This window comes from Canis aureus, chromosome 12 (genome assembly GCF_053574225.1).
Source record: "Canis aureus isolate CA01 chromosome 12, VMU_Caureus_v.1.0, whole genome shotgun sequence".
In the NCBI taxonomy this organism is placed as follows: Eukaryota; Metazoa; Chordata; class Mammalia; order Carnivora; family Canidae; genus Canis; species Canis aureus.
In genome coordinates, this window is record NC_135622.1 from 46,429,248 (window position 1) to 46,451,631 (window position 22,384).

A 22,384-nucleotide genomic window follows, 5' to 3' on the forward strand; every position below is an offset into this window, starting at 1 on the left:
AGAAACCCATACATAGACACCTGTAGCAAGAGTGCAAAACACTAAAAACAAAACAAAACAACAAAAAAATTATAAGCAGCCATAGAGAAAGGATGAAAATCAGAATGACAGCAGACTTCTTATAAACAACAGAAACCAAAAACAAGAGAATTATATATTTAAAGCATTAAGAGAAAATAAATATCAACCTAGAATTTTGTATTCAGCAAATTATCTTTAAAGAAGGAGAGTAAAGATATTTCAGGGGATCCCTGGGTGGCTCAGCGGTTTAGCGCCTGCCTTCGGCCCAGGGCGTGATCCTGGAGACCCTGGATCGAATCCCATATCGGGCTCCCTGCATGGAGCCTGCTTCTCCCTCTGCCTTTGTCTCTGTCTCGCTCTCTCTCTCTCATGAATAAATAAATAAAATCTTAAAAAAAAAGATACTTCAGATACACCAGAATTGAACATTAAAGGCTGAACTTCAGAAAAACAAAGTCTCTGAAACTATGGTATAAAATAGAAGCCAGATGACAACCATATGGATTCCATCTTCTATGTAACTGTCTCTAATCTCTACACTCCTACAGATCTGTTAACTTTAGACAGTAAGTTTTCTCCTGGATTCACCCAAACTAGAGATCATTTAAATTAATAAAACTATATAAACCACACACTGAATAATTTCAATAAGAAATTGATGTTTCTCTTCATTTTTAAAAAATTTTTAGAGAGGTAAGGGCAGAGGGAGAGAAGAATCTTAAGCAGGCTCCACACCAGCACAGAGCCTGATACAAGGCTCAATCTCATGACCCTGAGGTCTGACCTGAGCCAAAATCAAAAGTTGAAAGCTTAACTGACTGAGCCACTCAGGAGCTCTTTCATTTTTAAAAAATTTTTATCCAGGATCCTACTTTTATATTTTCTATTGGGCTGCATTAAATATTCCTCCTCTGCTTCCATAATAACCTATGTGTATCAGTATTATCACATCTGCCACTTTGTAATGGAATTCTTTAAATAGCTATCTTCTCTATTGTGAATTCTTTATTTTTTTTCTTAAAGATTTTATTTATTTATTCATGAGAGACACACAGAGAGAGGCAGAGACACAGGGAGAGGGAGAAGCAGGCTCCATGCAGGAAGCCCAACATGGGACTTGATCCCTGGTCTCTAGGATCACACCCTGGGCCGAAGGTGGCACTAAACCACTGAGCCACCTGGGATGCCCTATTGTGAATTCTTTAAAGGCAATTACAGGGATCCCTGGGTGGCACAGTGGTTTGTCATCTGCCTTTGGCCCAGGGCGCGATCCTGGAGACCTGGGATCGAATCCCACATCGGGCTCCTGGTGCATGGAGCCTGCTTCTCACTCTGCCTATGTCTCTGCCTCTCTCTCTCTCTGTGTGACTATCATAAATAAATAAAAATTTAAAAATAAATAAATAAATAAAATAAAGGCAATTACAACTCAATACATGATTCTCTGATTGAATTAATTTGATATATGGGTTGAATTGTGTCCCCCAGAAAAAAATATGTTCAAGTCCTAAACTCTGACACTTAGTGTTTAGCACCACCTTCAGCCCAGGGTGTGATCCTGGAGACCAGGGATCGAGTCCCATATCGGGCTCCCTGCATGGAGCCTGCTTCTCCCTCTGCCTGTATCTCTGCCTCTCTCTTTCTCTCTCATAAATAAATAAATAAATAAATAAATAAATAAATAAATAAATAAATAAATAAATAAAATATTTTTTAAAATGAGGTCATAATGGATTAGGATGGGCTCTAATCTAGTGACAGATATTTTAAGAAGGGAAATAAGAGGAGCACCTAGGTGGCTCAGTCAGTTGAGTGTCTGACTCTTGGTTTCAGCTCTGATCATGATATCAGGGTCATGGGATCGGACCCTGCATGGATCCCCAAGCTTAGCATGGAGTCTGTTTGTCCCTCTCCCTATCCCCACTTGTACTTTCTCTCTCAAAGAAATAAATGAAACTTTTAAAGAAAAAAAAAGGTGGGGGGGATGCCTGGGTAGCTCAGCGGTTGAGCATCTGCCTTTGGCTCAGGGCATGATCCTGGAGTGTCAGGATCGAGTCCCGCATCGGGCTCCCTGCATGGAGCCTGCTTCTCCCTCTGCCTGTGTCTCTGCCTCTCTCTGTGTGTGTGTCTTTCATGAATAAATAAAATCTTTAAAAAAAGAAAAAAAAAAGGAGGGAAATTGGATACCGACACAGAGGGAAGAAGACCACATGACAATGGAGGCAGACATTAGAGTGATAAGACTGTAGACCAACTAAAAAGATGGCCAGCAGCCACCAGCAGCTAGGAAAGAGGCAAGGAAGAAGCCTCCCCTAGAGCCTTCATAGAGGGAATGACAATGCTGACCTCTCAATTTTATACTTCCAGCTCCCAGAACCAGGAGAGAATAAACTTCTATTGTTTTAAACTATCCAGTTTGTAGTACTTTGTTACAATTACCTTAGGAAATTAATACATAAAATAACAATTCTCAAAACCAAATTCCTCTCTGACTCTTCCTTTTTCCCGGCCCTCCAAATCTGGCCACCAAAGTCTAAAATTCCTTTGTTTTATCACATCAATCTCTTCATTTCATTCCTTTTGCCACTATACTGAGGCCTATATCAACACAACATAGATCCTTATAAAAACTTCAAAGATCTCCAACTTCCAGGCCTATCTTATCTTTAATCATACACATCATATGCCAGATAAAATTTTCCAGCTTTTTATGCTTTCCTCAACTATCCTCAATGACTCTATATCCACATGATAAAATCTAAATTTTTAAGCTGGCATGGAAGGCTTTTCACAAAATGGCTCCAACCTAGTTTCACGGACACTGAAGAAGAACCAAACTGAGTCTATGAGGAGGCATCGCACATGATGAGATAGCAAACATAACTGACACACATATTTAAGCTGCGTGGAGATCACACGTTCTTATCCTACCAATATGGAAACATCTTTCCTTCCTGGCCAATAGACATGTCTTGTTAAGGAAATTATTTCCGTTACTATGCTTCTATATCAGTAGGTTGGTCCAGTAATAAATGTGAGACCTTTCAGCTGAGCTGCTGTTGTGTTCTAATCTGTGAAGTACTGAATTCCCCCTCCTGTCAGATCTCATATAGCACTGTCTGATAGAACTTTCTCCAGAGATAAATATGGCCCTTGACAACCAAGTATTTAAAGTGTGGCTAGGGGGTGCCCATGTGGCTCTGTCTGCTAAGCATCTGCCTTTGGCTCAGGTCATGATTCCAAGGTCCTGGAAGGGAGTCTGCTTGTCTCCCCCTCTCTATCCCTCCCTACCCCTGCTCATGTACTCTTTTTGTTTTTTTTAATCTTAAAAAAAAAAAAAAGAGTGAAAGCAATCAATAAAATCACATTTAGAATAACCCTAGCATGGAAACTGAGAATTTTTTTTATTTTAAAGATTTTTATTTATTTATTCATAGAGACACAGCTAGAGAGAGAGGCAGAGACACAGGCAGAGGGAGAAGCAGGCACCATGCAGGGAGCCTGATGTGGGACTCGATCCCAGGTCTCCAGGATCACGCCCTGGGCTGCAGGCGGCGCTAAACCGCTGTGCCACGGGGGCTGCCCAACTATCAGAGAATTTAAAATAACTATGACTAATATGTTAAAGAATCTAGTGGAGGGATCCCTGTGTGGCGCAGCGGTTTAGCGCCTGCCTTTGGCCCAGGGCGCGATCCTGGAGACCCGGGATCGAATCCCACGTTGGGCTCCCGGTGCATGGAGCCTGCTTCTCCCTCTGCCTGTGTCTCTGCCTCTCTCTCTCTCTCTCTCTCTCTGTGTGACTATCATAAATAAAATAAAAATGAAAAAAAAAATATATCAAATGGCCTAATATACATATAATTGGAGTCTCAGAAGGAAAAGAAAAACAAAGAATGGGGCATGAGAAATATTTGAAGTGATAAAGGTTCAAATTTTTCAAAAAAAATAAAAAGTAATGAAAGATGTTAAACCACAGATACAAGAACCTCAGAGAACCCTAAGCAGGATCAATAGAAAGGAAAATACGAAGAACAAAAACAACAAAAACCACCTAGACACATCATACTCTAGCTAATGAAAAGCAAAGAGAAAATCTTGAAAGTGCCCAAGAAAAAAGAAACATCAAAAATAGGAACAAAGACAAGAATTATAGAGTTCTCATTGAAAAATGAAATGTTTGGGGGTGCCTGATGGCTCAGTTGGTTAAGCAACTACCTTTGACTCAGGTCATGATCTCAGGGTCGTTGGATCGAGCCCCATATTGGGCTCCCTGCTCAGCAGGAAGTCTGCTTCTCCCTCTCCCTCTGCCCCTCTCCCTCACCCCTTGTGTTCTTTCTCGTTCTCTCTCAAATAAATAAAATCTTTAAAAAAAAAAAAAAGAATGAAATTTAAAATAATCAGAACTATGACAAAAATTTATAGTCTCAAGAAGAGTTTTCAAATTCTAAGAGGTTCCATAATTTCTATTATATTAACCATTACCTGCTCCTTTTACAAAATTCACTTTCTATGTAGGTTGTAGGCACCTTAAGCCACTTATTTGGAGTCATAAAATGCCTTGAGTTAGAAATACTTGGGAATCTGGATTGCAGTTTGGCCTTTTCAGTCTCTTTAAATTCTTTCATTGTATATATCTTGCCTGCAGAAAGATTAGTAACCTAAATTAGCACCCTTAAATGCAACTCCCACTGCTCTTAAGTTATGAAATCACGTAACAATTAGGCACTAAGTACCAGTTTTACACTGAAGAAGAGTTCTTTTTTCATCATCTTTGTTATATTGTGCCTTTTTCAAAGGGTCACGAAATGGTGGAATGGTAACCTGCAAGAAAAGCATGTCTTTGAGGACAGGATTGCAGGTCTTTTTCAATCTATCCTAAGCATCTGTGTATGGCTATCATGCCAGAAGAATCAAGAATATGGTATCTACAAACTACTTAAGTAACCATTATACATATTTAACACATTACAAAGAAATGAGGGCACTCCAATACGTCTCTTAGTATGGTCCTCCAGCCATGGTTGGCTCTCTTTTAACAGCTTTTTCAGATCATTTATGGATATTCTTAGACACTATCCCCGAACTCAATAAGTGGTACTTTCTTAAAGGTTATGATGTGGTGGGCTGCCCTGGTGGCTCAGCGGTTTAGCACCCACCTTCAGCCCAGAATGGCATCCTGGAGATCCAGGATCGAGTCCCATGTTGGGCTCCCTGAATGGAGCCTGCTTCTCCCTCTGCCTGTGTCTCTGCCTCTCTCTCTCTGTCTCTCATGAATGAATAATTAAAATCTTAAAAAAAAAAGTTATGTGGAATCTGCAACTATATGAATAAATGATTCAAACTTGTCTACATTAAAATCCATTGGTCTACCTTGAACTTTGAATGGATTTTTGATCTATGTCATGGGTTGCTTATTTGAAAAAAAATTGTATCGCTGAGTTAGGTGAGATCTTCCAAATGTGAATACATTTTATTATGCTATAATCACATTCATCAAAATCATTACCAAGCTCATTAGAAGAGTCTAAGAGAATGGGGAAGCTGTCACACTCATGATATGTTTCCAAAATTCAAAATTTTTGCTTGAAAACTCACATTTTATCATTGGCAACAAATATTGCCAGTTGTTTTTCTTGAAATGACAGACTTACTTTATTAATTTTCCAGAAATTGTCTGCCAAATATCTAATACTTAATAACGAGTTTGTAAGACATTCTTTCAAGTAAAAATAATGTACCATGAAAAAGAAATTTAACCAGTATAGCTCACAATCCAATCAATCATCCTGCATTTCAAGTAGGCATCAGAAATGCTCTTGGCATGCTTCCCATTTTATCACACAGAATATTAAAAAGATGTGTATTCAGGAGTAAGATTTAATAAAATTAATAATTTTTAATGTTTGATCAAGAACATTCTTTTTTTTAAGATTTTATTTATTTGACACAGAAAGAAAGAGAGAGCACAGCAAGGGGAGCAGCAGACTCTCTGCTGAGCAGGGAACCTGATATGGGGCTTGATCCCAGGACCCTGTGGTCATAACCCAAGCGGAAGGCATATACTTAACTGACTGAGTCACCCAGCACCCCTGATCAAGGATATTCTTTTTTTTTAATGTATTCATGAGAGACACAGAGAGTCAGAGACATAGGCAGAGGGAGAAGCAGGCTCCACGCAGAGAGCCCGATGTGGGACTCAATCCCGGGACTCAGGATCACGCCCCGAGCCAAAGGCAGACACTCAAAGACATGCATCCCTGATCAAAGATATTCTTGGGATCCCTGGGTGGCGCAGCGGTTTGGCGCTTGCCTTTGGCCCAGAGCGTGATCCTGGAAACCCGGGATCGAATCCCACATCGGGCTCCCTGCATGGAGCCTGCTTCTCCCTCTGCCTATGTCTCTGACTCTCTCTCTCTCTCTGTGTGACTATCATAAATAAATAAAAATTAAAAAAAAGAAAAAAAAAAGATATTCTTAAATGAAATTGAATTTTACTGTGAGTGCCTGACAATGAAGAATATAACGACAACCAATATGATTTGGTGATACTGACTTAAGCCATTCTAAGATACCAGCAGTTTTACCCACCACTGCTTTTGCACCATCAGAATAAATATCAACAATATGAAAAAGGTAAATGGTATTTGGCACCATTATGAAAATACTTGGCCTAATGGATCCCAAAAGGGTTTCAGGGCTCTCAGAGATCTATATTCCTCACTTAGAGAACTGCTGTTATAATGTCAAAATGCTCAGCTTAACTTAAGAGGCCATCTATCAGCTTCATTTAGAAAGTCAGCATAGTAAAAGAACTGAAATTTTGATACAAAAAGATCTGGTTTCAGGGGCACCTGGGTGACTGTCAGTTAAGCCTTTAACTCTTGATTTCTGCTCAGGTCATGATCTCAGGGCGTGAGATCAAGCCCTGAGCTGGGCTCCACACTCAGAGGGTAGTCTGCTTGAGATTCTCTCCCTCTCCCTTTGCCTCTGCCCTTCCTCCTCCACCCCCTAGGGGGTACCCGCTCTCTGTCTCTCTAAAATAAATAAAATAAATCTTTTTAAAAATCTAGTTTCAGGGATCCCTGGGTGGCACAGCGGTTTGGCGCCTGCCTTTGGCCCAGGGCGCGATCCTGGAGACCTGGGATCGAATCCCGCGTCAGGTTCCCAGTGCATGGAGCCTGCTTCTCCCTCTGCCTGTGTCTCTGCCTCTCTCTCTCTCTCTCTCTCTCTCTCTGTGACTATCATAAAAAAAAAAAAAGTAAAAAATCTAGTTTCAGATCCTAGTTCTGCCCCTTACTAGTTATGTTACTAGCTAGCAGAACTAAAGCTCTGGCTGTTAAACTCTATTTAACTTCTACCTATTAAAATAGGGACAATAACATACACACAACCCAATTTGGGGGGGGGGAGAACAAAAAAACCTACTTTGTCTGCAAATGCCAGCAGTTTAAAATGTCTATGACTCAAGCTAGGTCTATGACTCAAGGATTTTAATTTTGTTTACTAATATCCACTACTAGCAAAAGTGTGGGAAAATGGACTCTCCGGTGGAGGTATAAATTTATACAACCATTCTGGAGGACTATTCAGCAATATGAATCAAAATTATGCATAACCTTTAACTCAGCAATTCTACTTCTAGCAAGTTATCCTAAGGTGAACTTTAAGAAATAAATAGTTAAAGGGAAATTCACCATAATGTCACTTGTAACAGCAACAGGTCAAAAATAAGCTAGATGTTCAAAGTAGGAATATGTTTTAAAAAAAAGATGATGATGCTCTGCTAGTTACAGCTGTGTGACTCTGGGAAAACTAACAACCAATTTGTGTCTTATTTGCCTCATCTCTAAATAACCTCATGTGGTCACAATGAAGATTAAAAAAAAAAAAAAAGTCCTAACATTTGGTTAAGCCCTCAGTGCAAGTTAGTGATTATTTCTTTTTCTTTTCTTTCTTTCTTTTTTTTTTTTTTTTTACAGATTATTTGAGAGGAAGAAAACAAGATGAAAGTGAGTGAAGGGAGGGGCAGAGAAAGAGAGAGAGAGAATCTCAAGCAGAATCTACACTGAGCACAGAGCCCTAAGTGGAGCTCAATCTCACAACCCTGAGATCATGACCTGAGCTGAAATCAAGAGATGGAGGCTTAACCAACTGAACCACCCAGATACCAGCTGTTATTAACAGAATACCATGCAATGATTAAAATTACATACTTATATTTATGGATAAAGAAGGAAGCAAACCATAGAACTACTGAGGAAAAAATGCAAATTATAAAACCTAATGTGTTATACCAATTTGTAAAATAAAAATGTATATATACACCTACATATAGAAAGTAGTCTTGGCTATCCAAAAGGATATACAGAAAAATGTTAATGAGTTCATTCTGGGTAATGAAAATTGTAAGTGGTTTTTTAATTCTTTTTTTTTTTTTTTTTGGTTTTTTAATTCTTTATTTAAAAACAGACTTTGAAGGACGCCTGGGTGGCTCAGCGGTTGAGCATCTGCCTTCGGCTCAGGGCGTGATCCAGGAGTCCCTGGATTGAGTCCCACGTCGGGTTCCTCACAGGGAGCCTGAATCTCCCTCTGCCTATGTCTCTGCCTCTCTCTCTGTGTCTCTCATGAATAAATAAAATCTTAAAAAAAAAAAAAAAACGAACAAAAAACGATTTTGGGGGAGCATCTGGGTAGCTCAGTTGGTTAAGTGTCTAACTCTTGATTTCAGCTCAGGTCATGATCTCAGGGTTGTGAGACAGAGTCCTGCATAGGCCTCCATGCTGGATGTGGAACCTGCTTATGATTCTCTCTCCCTCTCCCCATACCCTTCCCCAACCCCCACCCCAACCCCACCCCCCCACCCCCACCTGTTCTCTCTAAAAAAAAAAAATTCATGTATTGTAAAATTTGTAACAAATTTTTAAAGTCTATGAAATTTTTTAATATTACTTGTTATAATTATTACACAATATATTCAAATTTTATAAAAGTTTAATTTACTTTGGACTTTGGCTTTTTTATTCATCTCTAAGATATGGAGATGGGAAACTATTCTTAAGATGTTACTGCATTCTGGGATCCCTGGGTGGCGCAGCGGTTTGGCGCCTGCCTTTGGCCCAGGGCGTGATCCTGGAGACCCGGGATCGAATCCCACATCAGGCTCCCGGTGCATGGAGCCTGCTTCTCCCTCTGCCTATGTCTCTGCCTCTCTCTCCCTCTCTCTCTCTCCTCTATGTGACTATCATAAAAAAAAAAAAAAAAGATGTTACTGCATTCTTAGGAAATAACTAAAGGACTACCCATACATTAGGGCTACTCAAAAAAACAACCACATAATACCAAAAATAAGAAATCTATCCTACCTTAAAAAAATTCGGGTCCTCTTTGCTCATATAAAAAGGATCATACTCTTTTGGATCATAATGCTCTATAAATGCATTTCCCTACAGGAAGGAAGCAAAACTATACATGACAAGAGGTACATAATTAATTTTGAGCATAACAAGACTCTAGAGTCACACAGTTCCATTCTTCTGCTTTAAAACAGCACCAAAATAAATAAATAAATAAATAAATAAATAAATAAATAAATAAGATAAAACAGCACCAATGACAACTGCAAAAGGGAAAGCCAAATTTGAAATTAAACTTGATGTAGCCAAGTAATAAATATTATAGTGATAGAAGGAATCTACTTAAAATTTGCAACAATAATGAATGTTGGAACACTAACAGATTTGGGAATTTTGCTCATTAGTCAAATATCTCAGATATCTTAAAAATGTCAAAACAGAAATATTTTATAGCTTTGTAAATAACAAGTTCTAGGAAAAAAAATTTATTATATATATATATATATATATATATATATATATCCATCCTAAATCTAGAGCCTAAATTTCATTAGTATATAAAATTAATAATTACATTAAAAAAGCAAAGAAATATGAATCTAATATGTGCATCTAAATCTAGACCTAACCCTCTTCCCTTCATCCTTTCCACATGCTCTGGACTTAAGAATAGTATAAAAAAAAAAAAATAGTATATGCTGGGGATCCCTGGGTGGCTTAGCGGTTTCGCGCCTGCCTTTGGCCCAGGGCACGATCCTGGAGTCCCGGGATCGAGTCCCGTGTCGGGCTCCTGGCATGGAGCCTGCTTCTCCCTCTCCTCTGCCTGTGTCTCTGCCTCTCTCTCTCTCTCTCTATCATAAATAAATAAAAATAAATTTTAAAAAAAGAGAATAGTATATGCTATAACAGAGTAGAGATTATACATATATAGAGTCAGAGGAGCAGGCCGTTTCGATGATTATAATCATAGTTGTAAACCAACTGAAATAAGTATCAAATGAACTCTTTGTACCTTTTTATTTACATGTTTTAAAAAACCATCTAATTCTTCTTGTCTCCTTTTTCTAATCTTCTTGTGTGAACAAACTTTTTCTATAATTTTCTTCTGGAGAGGATGTGCCACATGGTCAGCCCATCTTTTATATAACACCTCTTTTCTTCTTTCATTTAAGAAGTCATGATGTAGTAAATACTTATCTAGTTCCTAATAAACAATGATAGAAAAGACAATTATCTTAAAGCTATCTTGTTCTAAAATTTAAACTCATTTATATTCCTAATAAAAACTCAAAGTCATTCATTAATTCAATCATTTATTTGGCTTCTACTGAGTGACACACACTATACTGGAAATAATGAATAATACATAGATAAATTAGACAACATGCTTGCTCTGCCTGGAGAGACAGACTACAAAACAAATATACAAAACAATAGGAGGAGGGATAATACAGCAGGATACACACTAAAAAAAACAGAGACTCATACATCAACGTTCATAGTAACATCAGTCACAATAACCAAAAGGTGAAAGCACTCCAAGTGTCTATGAACAAATGGATATATAAACAAAATGTGGTATATACACAAAATGGAATATTAGGCAGCCATAAAATGAAGTTCTGACACATGCTACAACATGGATGAGTCTTGAAAACAATATGCTAAGTGAAATAAGCCAGATACAAAAGGACAAATATTGTAGGATCCCACTTAATGGAATTATCTAGAATAAGCAAATTCATAGAAACAAAAAGTAAATTAGAGATTATTAGAGGGACCTCTGGGGGCTGGGGGGATGAGAAGTCATTACTTCATGTGTGTAAAGTTTTGGCTGGGGTGATGAAAGTTTTAGAAATAGATAATGGTGATGGTTTCACAACATCCATCTATTTGGAAATAGTGATGATGGTTGTACAACATGTGAATGTAATTAATGTCACTGAATTGTACACTTAAAAATGGTTAAAAATAGCAAAGTTATGTTATATATATTTTACCAAAATGGTAAAAAAACAAAAAAAAAATGACTAGTTTTTCTTTTTTAGGGGCACCTAGGGGGCTCAGTCTGTTGGGCATCTGCCTTTGGCTCCCATCATGACCTCAGGATCCTGGGATTGAGCCCTGTGTCAGGCTCCCTGCTGAGTCCCTCCCTCCCTCCTTCTCTCTCCCCCCCTTCCCCTGCTCATGCACTCTCTCTCTCTCAAATAAATAAAATCTTCCAAAAAAATTTTTTTCTTTCTTTTTAATTCCTAGAGTGGGACACCTTTGGGAAGGGCCTTAAAGAATGAACAGTTTTATCTAGGAAGAGTAGGGATGAGCAAATGTGGAAGTATATTCTATGGAGTAAAAAAAAAAATAGAGAGGCACACGCATAGCACAACCTGGATGAAATGGCAAGCAGCCTGTAAAGAAAATGATTTAGACTATCAACTAAAACTTATCCACTTATCTATCTTTCATCTAGCAAATGAAATCATGTGATTCCTACAATCAACATAAAATTCAAAATGAAAAATAAATAAACTAAGAACCTTGAGAGCTTCTCTAGGTTATATCCCTCCCTAGCTTCAGGTCATAGCACTCTCCAACTATTCTTACTGAATAGCTTCTTTCATTTTTAAACAACTCTAAAGAAAATTTTTCCTTATAGGCTACCCACTCCAATGTTTATTCTACATGGACCTTCATCTTGCCTTATAAATAAGCCCATCCTGTTAGAGTTAAAGCCTTAAAAAAAAAAAAAAAAAAAAAAAAAAAAAAAGCCTTCTTCTTACCTATGCGTACCTGAGTAATAACTGGTCAGCGTCTTCCAAAAACAGCTCTTAAAACTTTTAATAATACACAGTGACTCTACAGAATCTCCACTAGATGAAAGGAGTTGGGGAAAACTCTTCTATAAAAGTATCTGTGTGGGGTGCTGGGTGGCTCACTCAGTTAAGCATTTGCCTTTGGCTCAAGTCACTACCTCAGGGTCCGGGGATGGAGCCCCACATTGGGCTCCCTGTTCAGCGGGCAGTCTGCCTCCCCCTCTGCCCCTCCCCCTGCTTGTTGTTCTGTTGCTCTCTCTCTCCCTCAGATAAATCTTTTAAAAAATAAAAGTATCTGTGAAAGAATCCCCACAATATATAAAGAGAGGAAGGAAGCGGGCACCTGGCAGTCAGTTAACTGTCTGCCTTCTGCTCAGGTCATGATCCTGAGGTCCTCAGATCAAGCCTTATATAGGGCTCCCTTCTTCTCCCTCTATCTCTGCCCGCCCCCCCCTCATGAGTAAAGAAATATTTTTAAGCAGAGAGAGAGAGAGAGAAGTCAATTAAAGTCTCAGAGATCTCTTAAGGTTAATCCTAAGAGCTGAGTGTTTTCAATTCTATTTTCTATATTTTCTAAAATTTGTATAATGAGGGGCACCTGGGTGGCTCCATGGGTCTACCTTTGGCTCAGATCATGATCTCAGGGTCCTGGGATCAGGTCCCACATCAGGCTCCCTGTAGGAAACCTGCTTCTCCCTCTGCCTGTGTCTCTAACTCTATCTCTCTCTTTCTCATGAATAAATAAAAATTTAAAAATAAATAAATAAAATAAAATTTGTATAATGATGACGCACATCTAAAATGGATAAACAGAATTTTTAATTATGACACATTCTGTAGCCAATTCTTACCTTAATTACATAATTTTCTCTATATAATATTGATTGAATAGCTGTATCAATATCTTCTTTAGCTAATGCCTAAAATGACAAGAATTAAATTCTGAAAATCAAATCTTAAATCAAATTATTGGGGTCCCTGGGTGGCACAGTTGGTTCAGCATCTGACTCCTAGTTTTGGCTCGGGTCATGATCTCAGAGTCCGAGATCATGCCACATGTCAGGCTCCTCACCCAGATGAAGTCAGCTTCAGTTTGTCTCTCCATCTCCTTCTGCCCACCCCCCACTCACTATCTCTCCAAAATAAAAAAAAATAAAATTTAAAACTCAAACTAGAGTTGCTATTCCTGGCAAACCTGTTGTTCTCAAAAACCAAGATAGGTACAGAATTAATATTCAGGACAAAAATATAAAAAACAACAATCTGAAAACACTGGAGTCTGACCAAAAGCAGAGAGAAACAAGAACGTAGTCAATCCTTGGAAAAAGAGAATAGCACTGGCATAAGCTTTCAGTTTTTACGGACTTTTGTCTAAAAGCAGGCCTCCATTAGAACTAAAGCAGATGGCTTAAATCAGAAACATGCTGTTTTACTGAATTCAAGAATTAGAAGACAGGGGCGCCTGGCTGGTTAGTCAGAAGAGTATGTAACTCTTGATATCAGGGTTGTGAGTTTGAGCCCCATGTTGAGTGTACAATTACTTAAAAAAATAAGCTTTAAAAAAAAAAAAAAAAGAACTAGAAGACAGAGTTCAGGACAACCATAGGAGCTGGAAAGTCAAAGGAGAAATACCTGAAATGAGAGAGCCATAGAGGAGTTGCCACAAATTTCACAACATTACTGGCCAAATCTCTGGTGGATCCTTGAACTATGTATGTAGAGGGCAAACTCCTTTAGAAAACAGTTTAACGGTTTTATAAAAAGTTAGAATCACTTACTATATGACCCAGTCATTCCACAACTAGATACTTACCCAAGAGAAATGAAAGCATATGTCCATGTACATGAGTGTTGCTAACTTTATTTGTAATAGCCAAAAAATGCAAATAAACCAAATTTCCATTAGTTGAATGGACAAACTAGCATATTCGGGGGGGGGGGGGGGTAAAAAAGCAGGGGCTGGCGGTGAAGTACTGATACATGCCACAATATAGATGAACCGCAAAATAATTATGCTAAGTGAAAGAACCAGACAAAAAGAATTCATGCTGTAAGATTACATTTGTATAAATTTTTTTAAAGATTTATTTATTTACTTATTTATTTATGATAGACATAGAGAGAGAGAGGGGCAGAGACACAGGCAGAGGGAGAAGCAGGCTCCATGCTGGGAGCCTGACGTGGGACTCGATCCCGGGACTCCAGGATCATGCCCTGGGCCAAAGGCAGGCGCCAAACCGCTGAGCCACCCAGGGATCCCCTGTATAAATTTTTTTAAATGTTAAAGTATAGTGACAAAAAAAAAAAAAAAAAAAAAAAGTATAGTGACAAAAGGCAAATCAGGGATTGTCTGAGGGTATGCAACGAGGGAAGGATGTCAAAAGAGACACGAGGAAACTTTGAGGGGCACCTGGATGGCTCAGTGGTTCAGCATCTGCCTTTGCCTCCGGTCATGATCCCAGGGTCCTGGGATGGAGTCCAAGTCCGCATTCGGCTCCTTACAGGGAGCCTGCTTCTCCCTCTGCCTATGTCTCTACCTCTCTCTGTCTCTCATGAATAAATAAAATCTTAAAAAAAAAAAAAAAAGGAAACTGAGAACACTGAATATGTTCATTCTCTTGATTGTGGTGATGAATACATACATCAAAATTTATCAAACTGTACACTTTACACATATGCAGTTCATGGTCTATCAGTGAATACCTTAATAAAGATGTTTGGAAAAAAAGAAATTACAATAGTTTTAAAAAACACATCTATAATTTCAGTGATGCAGTTAAAAGAGTGCTTCAGGCCAAAGTTTGTAACTTTGTTATATAGAAAAGATAATTAACAATGAACCCACCTTAACAATCTAGAAAATGAATACCAAACACAAAGTTAGTAGCGACTGAATAAAAAGCAGCAACGAAATAGAAAACACAGGAAAAATACTAAGCACAAGCCACTTTTCAGTGCAACTACTCAAATACAAAAATGCAAAATGCCATGTTACTATTACCTCCACCAAATAAAGTGGCTGTGGTTCCAACCAGTCTTTCGAGCTCTTGGGCCTGTGAAGTTTGTCAGTTATCAGATCATCACTGACGAAATTTCTCATCGCGGTCACAAATAACACAGCCCCTAGGAAAACTTTAAAAATGCAGCTTATTCAGTTAATGAGAATTCACAACCCTCCTTTTCTGCTACTTCACCATCAATCTTTGCAACCACGAACGGATGTGGAACGGATTCTGAATTAGTAGCCACCCCCACCTTCCTTCACAAGCGGCCTTCACCACAGCTTCTGGGGAGGCCTTCAGACCTAGCCACTTTGAAGCAGAGGAGGTTCTCCCCGGGCTGACCCCGGCGTTCCCCCCCCCCCGGAATTCCAGGCTTCCCACGTCCTCCCACAGCACTGCCCTCTCGAGCCGGCGCGGCAACTACCACCCAGACCTCTAGGGGTCGCGCTGCAGCAGTTTTCAGATTCAGGACGCGGACCCCCGAGAAGAGCTGCGACTTTCTGGCTACGGAACCCGCACGGGCAGGGCTGCTTGGAGAGGGGGAGGGGCTCTCACACAAAATTTGCATCCCCCACCCCCCATCCCCTACTCACAGAAGAAGGACCGTCATCTGAGGGGGGAAGCGGTCATCAGGGCTTGCACCCGTTGTAGACCTACAGCACCCACCGCCCCGTCCCTTCCCTCCCACCCCGTCAACAAGAGGCGTGCGTGCTCCGCCCTGCCTGACAGGAAAGTTGCAGACCGTCACAGGTACCTCAGCCCCCCGCCCCTCCCAAGGCTGGCTGGGCCTTCGGCTCCCTGCAGCACGCGGGGCTCCGGCCCCACGGCCCACCGCCCCGCACTGGTCGGCAGCGACCGGAGAGCGCGCCAGCCGAGTCCCTCAGCCCCGTGAGCTCGGGCCTGTCGCCTCAGAATGACAGAATGTACGCGTCCAGTGTCTCCTTGACGCAGCCGCGCGCCGCGACAGACGACAAGTCAGGATTCTGTCAAGCGGCCGGAGCCCCGCGGCTACGTCCCTAAGCTTCGCGCAACTGCGCACGCGAGCCCAGCGCCGCGGAGGAGTCACCGAGGCGCCTGTGGGGGCCGACCCTGGTGGGCGGGGCGTGGTTAGCCAGCCAAACAGGAGCGCTCCTCGGTGACGGGCAGATGTCTCAGCCAATAGCTAGGCCCGTCGCCTTCCCGCCCCGCCCTCCCCCGCGTCCGTTGACCAGCCGCTGCCCGGCTACCGTGCAGACGTCGGCGGAGCGCTGGTCTCCTTGGTCTCGTCGCTGCGTGGTCCTTTCTGCTCTGGCTTCGGTCACCGCGCCCTCCCAGTCCTGTGCGTCTCCCCAGCCGGCACGACTGGACTTTAGTTAGCCCCGCGCCCCACCCCCGCCTCTAGTCCCTCTTGGAACCCCCGTGGGGTAAACCACTGCGCGGGAGTGTCCGGAAAGGGGCGCCTGCCCTCAGCATCCCCTAGAAGGAAGAGTGTTTGTGGAGGTTGTCCCTGTGAGGACGGCCCAAAACGTGGGGACTTGTACGGAAAATGCCGCTTTAAATGCCTTTTTAGTGTATTTAGACCCCTGCATCAGGGCCCATAGTAGTCGCCGGTGCCGGTCAGGGGTGAGTGAACGTGAAGACTCAGAACCCGCTGATTGCATCAGTGGCTGCACCTCGCAGGTGTTTGGGTTTATAATCTCAGGTGATTCTGATGCGAACCATTAGCGTAACTAGATAATGAAGAGCAGTGATTTTCCAAACTCACCGTGTGAACCGTGGTTTTTCCGTTTTCCTCCTGGAGTATTTATTGATGGCTATTTGATGACGGACCACCGTGTTCACTCTTCATTTTCACTACTTCCCGAGCGCACACGCTGAAAACTGTCCAAAGAAAGGGCCTTAGGGAGGTTTGTATTCAGGGACCTTTTCAAAGCTGGCCAGAGCGAATCCTTTCAACTGTGGTTCCCTTTTTCAGAGCTGAGGGAACACATGAGTCATTTGCAGAACTTGCTGTTAGATACCCTCCTGGGAACAAAGCATGTGGACAGTGCAGCACTCATCAAACTCCAGGAGCGAAGCTTGTGTGTGGCATCGCCAGGATTTAGTGTAAGAAAAAGCAAGTTTGGGTGTAAGCATTTTAACTTTTTTTTTTTTTTTTTTTTTTTTTGGAAAAATCCATAGTAAACATTTTAGGTTTCTGGACTATATGACCTGTGTCACAACTGCTATGCAGTTTTAATAGGAAAAAGGGCATATACAATACATAAAAGAATGGGGGTGACTATGTTCCAACAAATCTTTATGAACACTGAAATTTGAATTTCCTGTAATTTTTACAAATCACACAATACTATTCTAGTGCTTTTTTATTTATTTTTTATTTTTTTAAAGATTTATTTATTTATTCATGAGAGACACAGAGAGAGAGAAACAGAGACACAGGCAGAGGGAGAAGCAGGCTCCACGCAGGGAGCCCGACACGAGACTCGATCCCCAGGACTCCAGCATCACGCCCTGAGCCAGAAGGCAGAAGCCCAACCGCTGAGCCACCCAGGCGTCCCTATTCTAGTGCTTTTTAAATCTACTGACTTAAAAATGTAAAAACCATTCTTAGCTTGCAAGCCTATAAAAACAAATGTGGGCCAAATTTGGCCAGCCTGCCACAGTTTGCTCACTCTTTACTTCTGCAGGTAATGCCTGGTGATGTCCGAACACTTGTGAATGGATTCGCCAAGAACCCTTTACAAACCAGAAGAGAAGGATTGTATTTCAAGGAAAAGGACTACAAATGTATCCGGGCAGATGACTATTCTCTTTATGCTAAGAATGTGAGTGTTCAGGATTTGAAGACAGCTCGGTAAAACCTTAAGAATTTGATTCCAATTTGCTGATCTCGTTTATAAAACATTAGGCCTTTTACTCCAGTGGCAATGTCTGAGACAGAAATCTAATGCTAGAAAGGAATATGTAAAAGAAAGTACGAACGGAGAGCTTAGTTGAGAACTATTCATTCCAGAATCTATCAACTGAACCTTGCCTGAAGTATCTCTTTTCAGTACTCTATACTCTACATCCTCCTTCATCTAAAAAAAAAAAAAAAAAAAAAAAAAAAAAAAAAAAAAGTTATAGCATTCTTGTACTTAAGACATCTTCAATAAGGAAATAAGGAGATGAAATTCACGTTTACTGGATGCCCTATCTTATGGGTTAAGCACACTTCATCAGCATTATAAAGTAAGTAGCCTCACAAGGTTAAATAACTTCCTTAGTCATGCTGCAGAAAATGGAGGCACTGGGATTCAAGCCCAAAGCTGTCCAATTCCAAAATGTATTACCTTCTCATTATATCAGTTCTCACTAGGATAGGGGTATATTACAGTCAGTTGGGGAACTTTTTCTAAATACACATGCAATATTACAAGTTCGCAATTTTTTTAGAAAAAACAACTAAGTTAGTGGAAAATAGTGAAGAGTCCAAATACAGATAGGAGTGTATGGAAGTAAAGAAATGGCACAAGTGTGACCATAGTATAACTGCTACTCCTGTGACTAGAATCAAAAGAAAACAATCTGTTTTACTTTTATCCAGGAAAAAACTGGTGTGGTGGTTGTGAAGACCCATCTATATCTTCTGGTGGCAACTTACACCGAAGGCATGTATCCTAGTGTTTGTGTGGAAGCCACAGAGAAGCTGGGTAAGTTTGTCCCCCTCTCCCCCATGCCTCTTTCCCTATGGTAGTCAGATCTTCTCACTGTCAGTAACTAAGAGCCAATACAAACCACCTAGGGTGGAAAGGAGGAATTTATTGGAAGGATACTAGGGTTACTTACAGATCCACTGGAACAATGGAGTGTAACAGCCATTGCAAAAAATGGACTCCAGGTGATGCTGTTTTGGAATATAGGTGAGGTTTGGTGGGGTGAGGTCTAGGGCCTATGGCCAAGAAAGAATTCTTGAGACATCTTTGGTGCAAAATGGTGGTTTTATCAAAGCATGGGGACAGGACAGGTAGGCAGAAAGAGCTGCCACCCTGGGGTCCTGAGGAGTGGCCCATTATACACTTTCAAGTTGGGAGGGGGTTAGAGGTAGCGTAAGCCTCCCAGGTATTTTGGGAACAAGGTTTCCAGGATTTTGAGGGGATTAGCTATTGTTAGGAAAGATCATTTATTACTATTGAGTAAAAACTCAGTCATGAGACCCTTCAGATGTATATCAGTGGGTCATATGCTTGGGGAATGATTAACAACATGTATCTTGGGGGAAGGATAGAGATAAAGGAGGTTTCCAAAGGAAATTTTACATTTGGGCAGCCCGGATGGCTCAGCAGTTTAGCGCTGCCTTCAGCCCAGGGTGTGATCCTGGAGTCCCAGGATTGAGTCCCAAGTCTGGCTCCCTGCATGGAGCTTGCTTCTGCCTGTGTCTGTGCCTCTCTCAATCTCTCTCTCTCTCTTTCTTTGTATCTCTCATGAATAAATAAATAAAATCTTAAAAAAAAAGAAAGAAAGAAATTTTATGTTAAAGTAGACTTACGGGGTCATGGGGTTTGGGCTAGGATTGCCTTTTGTCCTTGGCAAAGTATTAACATCGAGGCAGTTGAGTCCCTAGAAGAATGTCACTGCCTATTTCAAAGACTTGTCAAGGGATCCCTGGGTGGCTCAGTGGTTTAGCGCCTGCCTCTGGCCCAGGGTGTGATCCTGGAGTTCCGGGATGGAGTCCCACATCAGGTTCCCTGCGTGGAGCCTGCTTCTCCCTCTGCCTGTGTCTCTCTCTGTGTGTGTCTCTCATGAATTAATTAATTAATTAATTAATTAATTAATTAATTAAAATTATCTTCAGGGCATGTGGGTGGTTCAGTGGCTGAGCATCTGCCTTTGGTTCAGGTCATGATCCCGGGGTCCTGGTATCGGGTCCCACTGTCTGCAGGGAGCCTGCTTCTCCCTCTGCCTATGTCTCTGCCTCTCTCTCTCTCTCTGTTGTCTCTCATGAATAAATAAATAAAAATATTTTTAAAAATAATAAAAAATAAAAAAATAAAATCTTCAGGGCCACCTGGGTGGCTCAGTCAGTTGGGCGTCTGCCTTCAGCTCAGAGTGTGATCCCAGGGTCCAGGGATCAAGCCCCACACATGGGGCTCCCTGCTCAGCAGGAAATCTGCTTCTTCCTCATACTCTCCTTCTGCCACTCTCCCCACTCCCATCCCACTCATGCTCTCTCTCTGTCTCTCTCTCTCTCTCAAATAAAGAAAATCTTTTTTACAGAAAGTCTTTGGGACGCCTCAGTGGCTCAGCGGTTGAGTGTCTCTTTTCCATCCAGGGCATGATCCTGGAGTCCTGGGATCGAGTCCCACATCAGGCTCCCTGCATGGAGCCTGCTTCTCCCTCTGCCTATGTCTCTGTCTCTGCCTCTCACTCTCTCTCCATGTCTCTCATGAATAAATAAATAAAATCTTTAAAAAAAAATCTTCAGGGGATCCCTGGGTGGCTCAGCAGTTCAGCACCTGCCTTTGGCCAAGGGCGTGATCCTGGAGTCCCAGGATCAAGTCCCGCTTCAGGCTCCCGGCATAGAGTCTGCTTCTCCCCCTGCCTGTGTCTCTGACTCTCTCTCTCTCTATATATATATGTCTATCATGAATAAATTTTAAAAATCTTCAAACAAAACAATTGTGTCTTAATCTCCTATCTTCAGTACCTAAGACAGTGTCTAGTGTTGAGTAAGCAATAATACATATTGGATGAGCAAATAAATGAGTGACTTTTGCCTAACAGAATCAGGGAAGACTTCAGAGAAATGAATCTTAAAAAATTAAGAAAATAAGTACCATCACAGAAAAAAATACACACAAATGTATGTATGCACAGACCTTCCCAGTCGTTATAAATATTTCCTGGCATGGAGTTTCATAAACCATGCTACATAGCTGGCAATGAGGTATTCTAACAGTAAACAGGACTGAGCCTGGACAGGACACAACTTTGGAAGCATCTAATAGAAGGAACTCTATCCAACCTGGAAGAAACAATCTATTAACAACAACCTTTTTCTGAACACATGTCAAAATTTGAGGGAGGTTCAGTTTCAGTAGACTAGGGTTGGAGCAAGAAGACAAAACAAACCTGTAGGGATGCCTGGTGGCTCAGCAGTTGAGTGTCTGCCTTCGGCTCCGGTAGTGATCCCACATTTCTGGGATCGAGTCCCACGTCAGGCTCCCTGCATGGAGTCTGCTTCTCCCTCTGCCTCTGCTTCTCTCTATGTGTCTCATGAATAAATAAATACAATCTTAAAAAAACAAACCTGTAGATTTGGGCTAATTAAAAGTATATAGAAAATGAGGCTAGGAAAATGGGCAATTAAGCTATCAAGAGGCCAGATTCTATCCTACCAGTTAGGGCCCAGAGCTAATTCCCCAGGTTTCCTGTGGTGACCAGGGATGTTGCCTGACCATGTAAAGTAGATTCTGTGGCTGGCAGTAAAGGTTTAGATTCTGGTTTAGGATCACAAAAGACTCCAAAGAGTATGTACTAGTTAGAAGGAGATAGCTGGTATCATGCTACTAAAATCCCACTGCTCTAGGAAGGGACAGGCTATCTCGGAAGGGGTTGGATTCTCATGAGGGATGGTTGAGGCTAACACCTACTAAGGAACCAGTTACTTGTCTCATTACTTCTGTTTCCTTTGCTTCTGTTTTCTTATATTTTTCTCTATCAAAAAATTCTACATGATAATTATAGAAAATTTGGGAAATGAAGAGTTATGACTATTTGAAAATGTTTTATTATGAAAGATTCTAGGAGATATATCTTTGAGAGCAGAGATTGGGTCTTAGCTATCCAGTCATCCTTGTATCTCTCATCTCTAGCACATGGTAGTCACTCCCAATGTCTGTGGAATAAGTATAATGAAGCATGTTGTATTGACAATTCATTGCTCACAAATAATAACCAGATTCTGTTTCTTTTCAGGAGAATATCTAAGAAGAAAAGGAAATTAAGTCATCAGAGGACTATGAAAGACAGCTTTTATTATTTTAGGGAATAGATCCTGAAGAAAAAGTAATGCCTTAGTTTGTGGTTGAAACACTAGGAAAAAGATACTGAAAGGGAAGAATGAGTTAAGGGAGCAATTTTTCTTATTTCAAGAGATCCTCTTCTTTAATTGGAATTCTTCAATAAGCTTTACATGTTTTTTGCTCTTTGTTTTTAAGTGTTGGTCATTGGCTTG

The 22,384-nt window shown here is 41.0% G+C and overlaps 2 protein-coding genes across 25 annotated transcripts in view; one reads left to right on the forward strand and one right to left on the reverse strand.

The window, feature by feature from the left end:
• Positions 1–16,267, reverse strand: part of LOC144281129 (protein FAM228B-like) — a 35,235-nt gene extending 18,968 nt beyond the window's left edge. For 8 of the 20 annotated variants that reach the window (XR_013349576.1, XR_013349575.1, XM_077843942.1 and 5 more), the window contains exons 1-6: positions 15,183–15,773; positions 13,036–13,104; positions 10,387–10,578; positions 9,384–9,464; positions 4,755–4,842; positions 4,504–4,660 (exon numbers count right to left, since the gene is read on the reverse strand). Coding sequence is in view for 18 of the 20 variants with exons in the window: in XM_077843942.1 (XP_077700068.1) it covers positions 4,504–4,660; positions 4,755–4,842; positions 9,384–9,464; positions 10,387–10,578; positions 13,036–13,104; positions 15,183–15,284 (689 nt within the window). In the remaining 2 variants the exon portion in view is untranslated. The other 12 variants (XM_077843929.1, XM_077843945.1, XM_077843932.1 and 9 more) reach the window with 12 other exon arrangements.
• Positions 16,268–16,378: 111 nt separating this feature from the next.
• PFN4 (profilin family member 4) lies at positions 16,379–22,348 on the forward strand. Of its 5 annotated transcripts, none has more exons than XM_077843950.1 (5): positions 16,379–16,504; positions 17,141–17,271; positions 17,856–17,993; positions 18,755–18,860; positions 22,126–22,348. In XM_077843950.1, the coding sequence occupies exons 2-5, from the start codon at positions 17,155–17,157 to the stop codon at positions 22,152–22,154; spliced, it is 390 nt and encodes a 129-aa protein (XP_077700076.1). In that variant the 5' UTR covers positions 16,379–16,504; positions 17,141–17,154; the 3' UTR covers positions 22,155–22,348. The 5 variants fall into 5 exon arrangements, with proteins under 5 accessions (XP_077700076.1, XP_077700073.1, XP_077700074.1 ...); XM_077843947.1 differs by having other exon boundaries at positions 16,389–16,537; XM_077843948.1 differs by having other exon boundaries at positions 16,403–16,867.
• Positions 22,349–22,384: the final 36 nt, after the last annotated feature.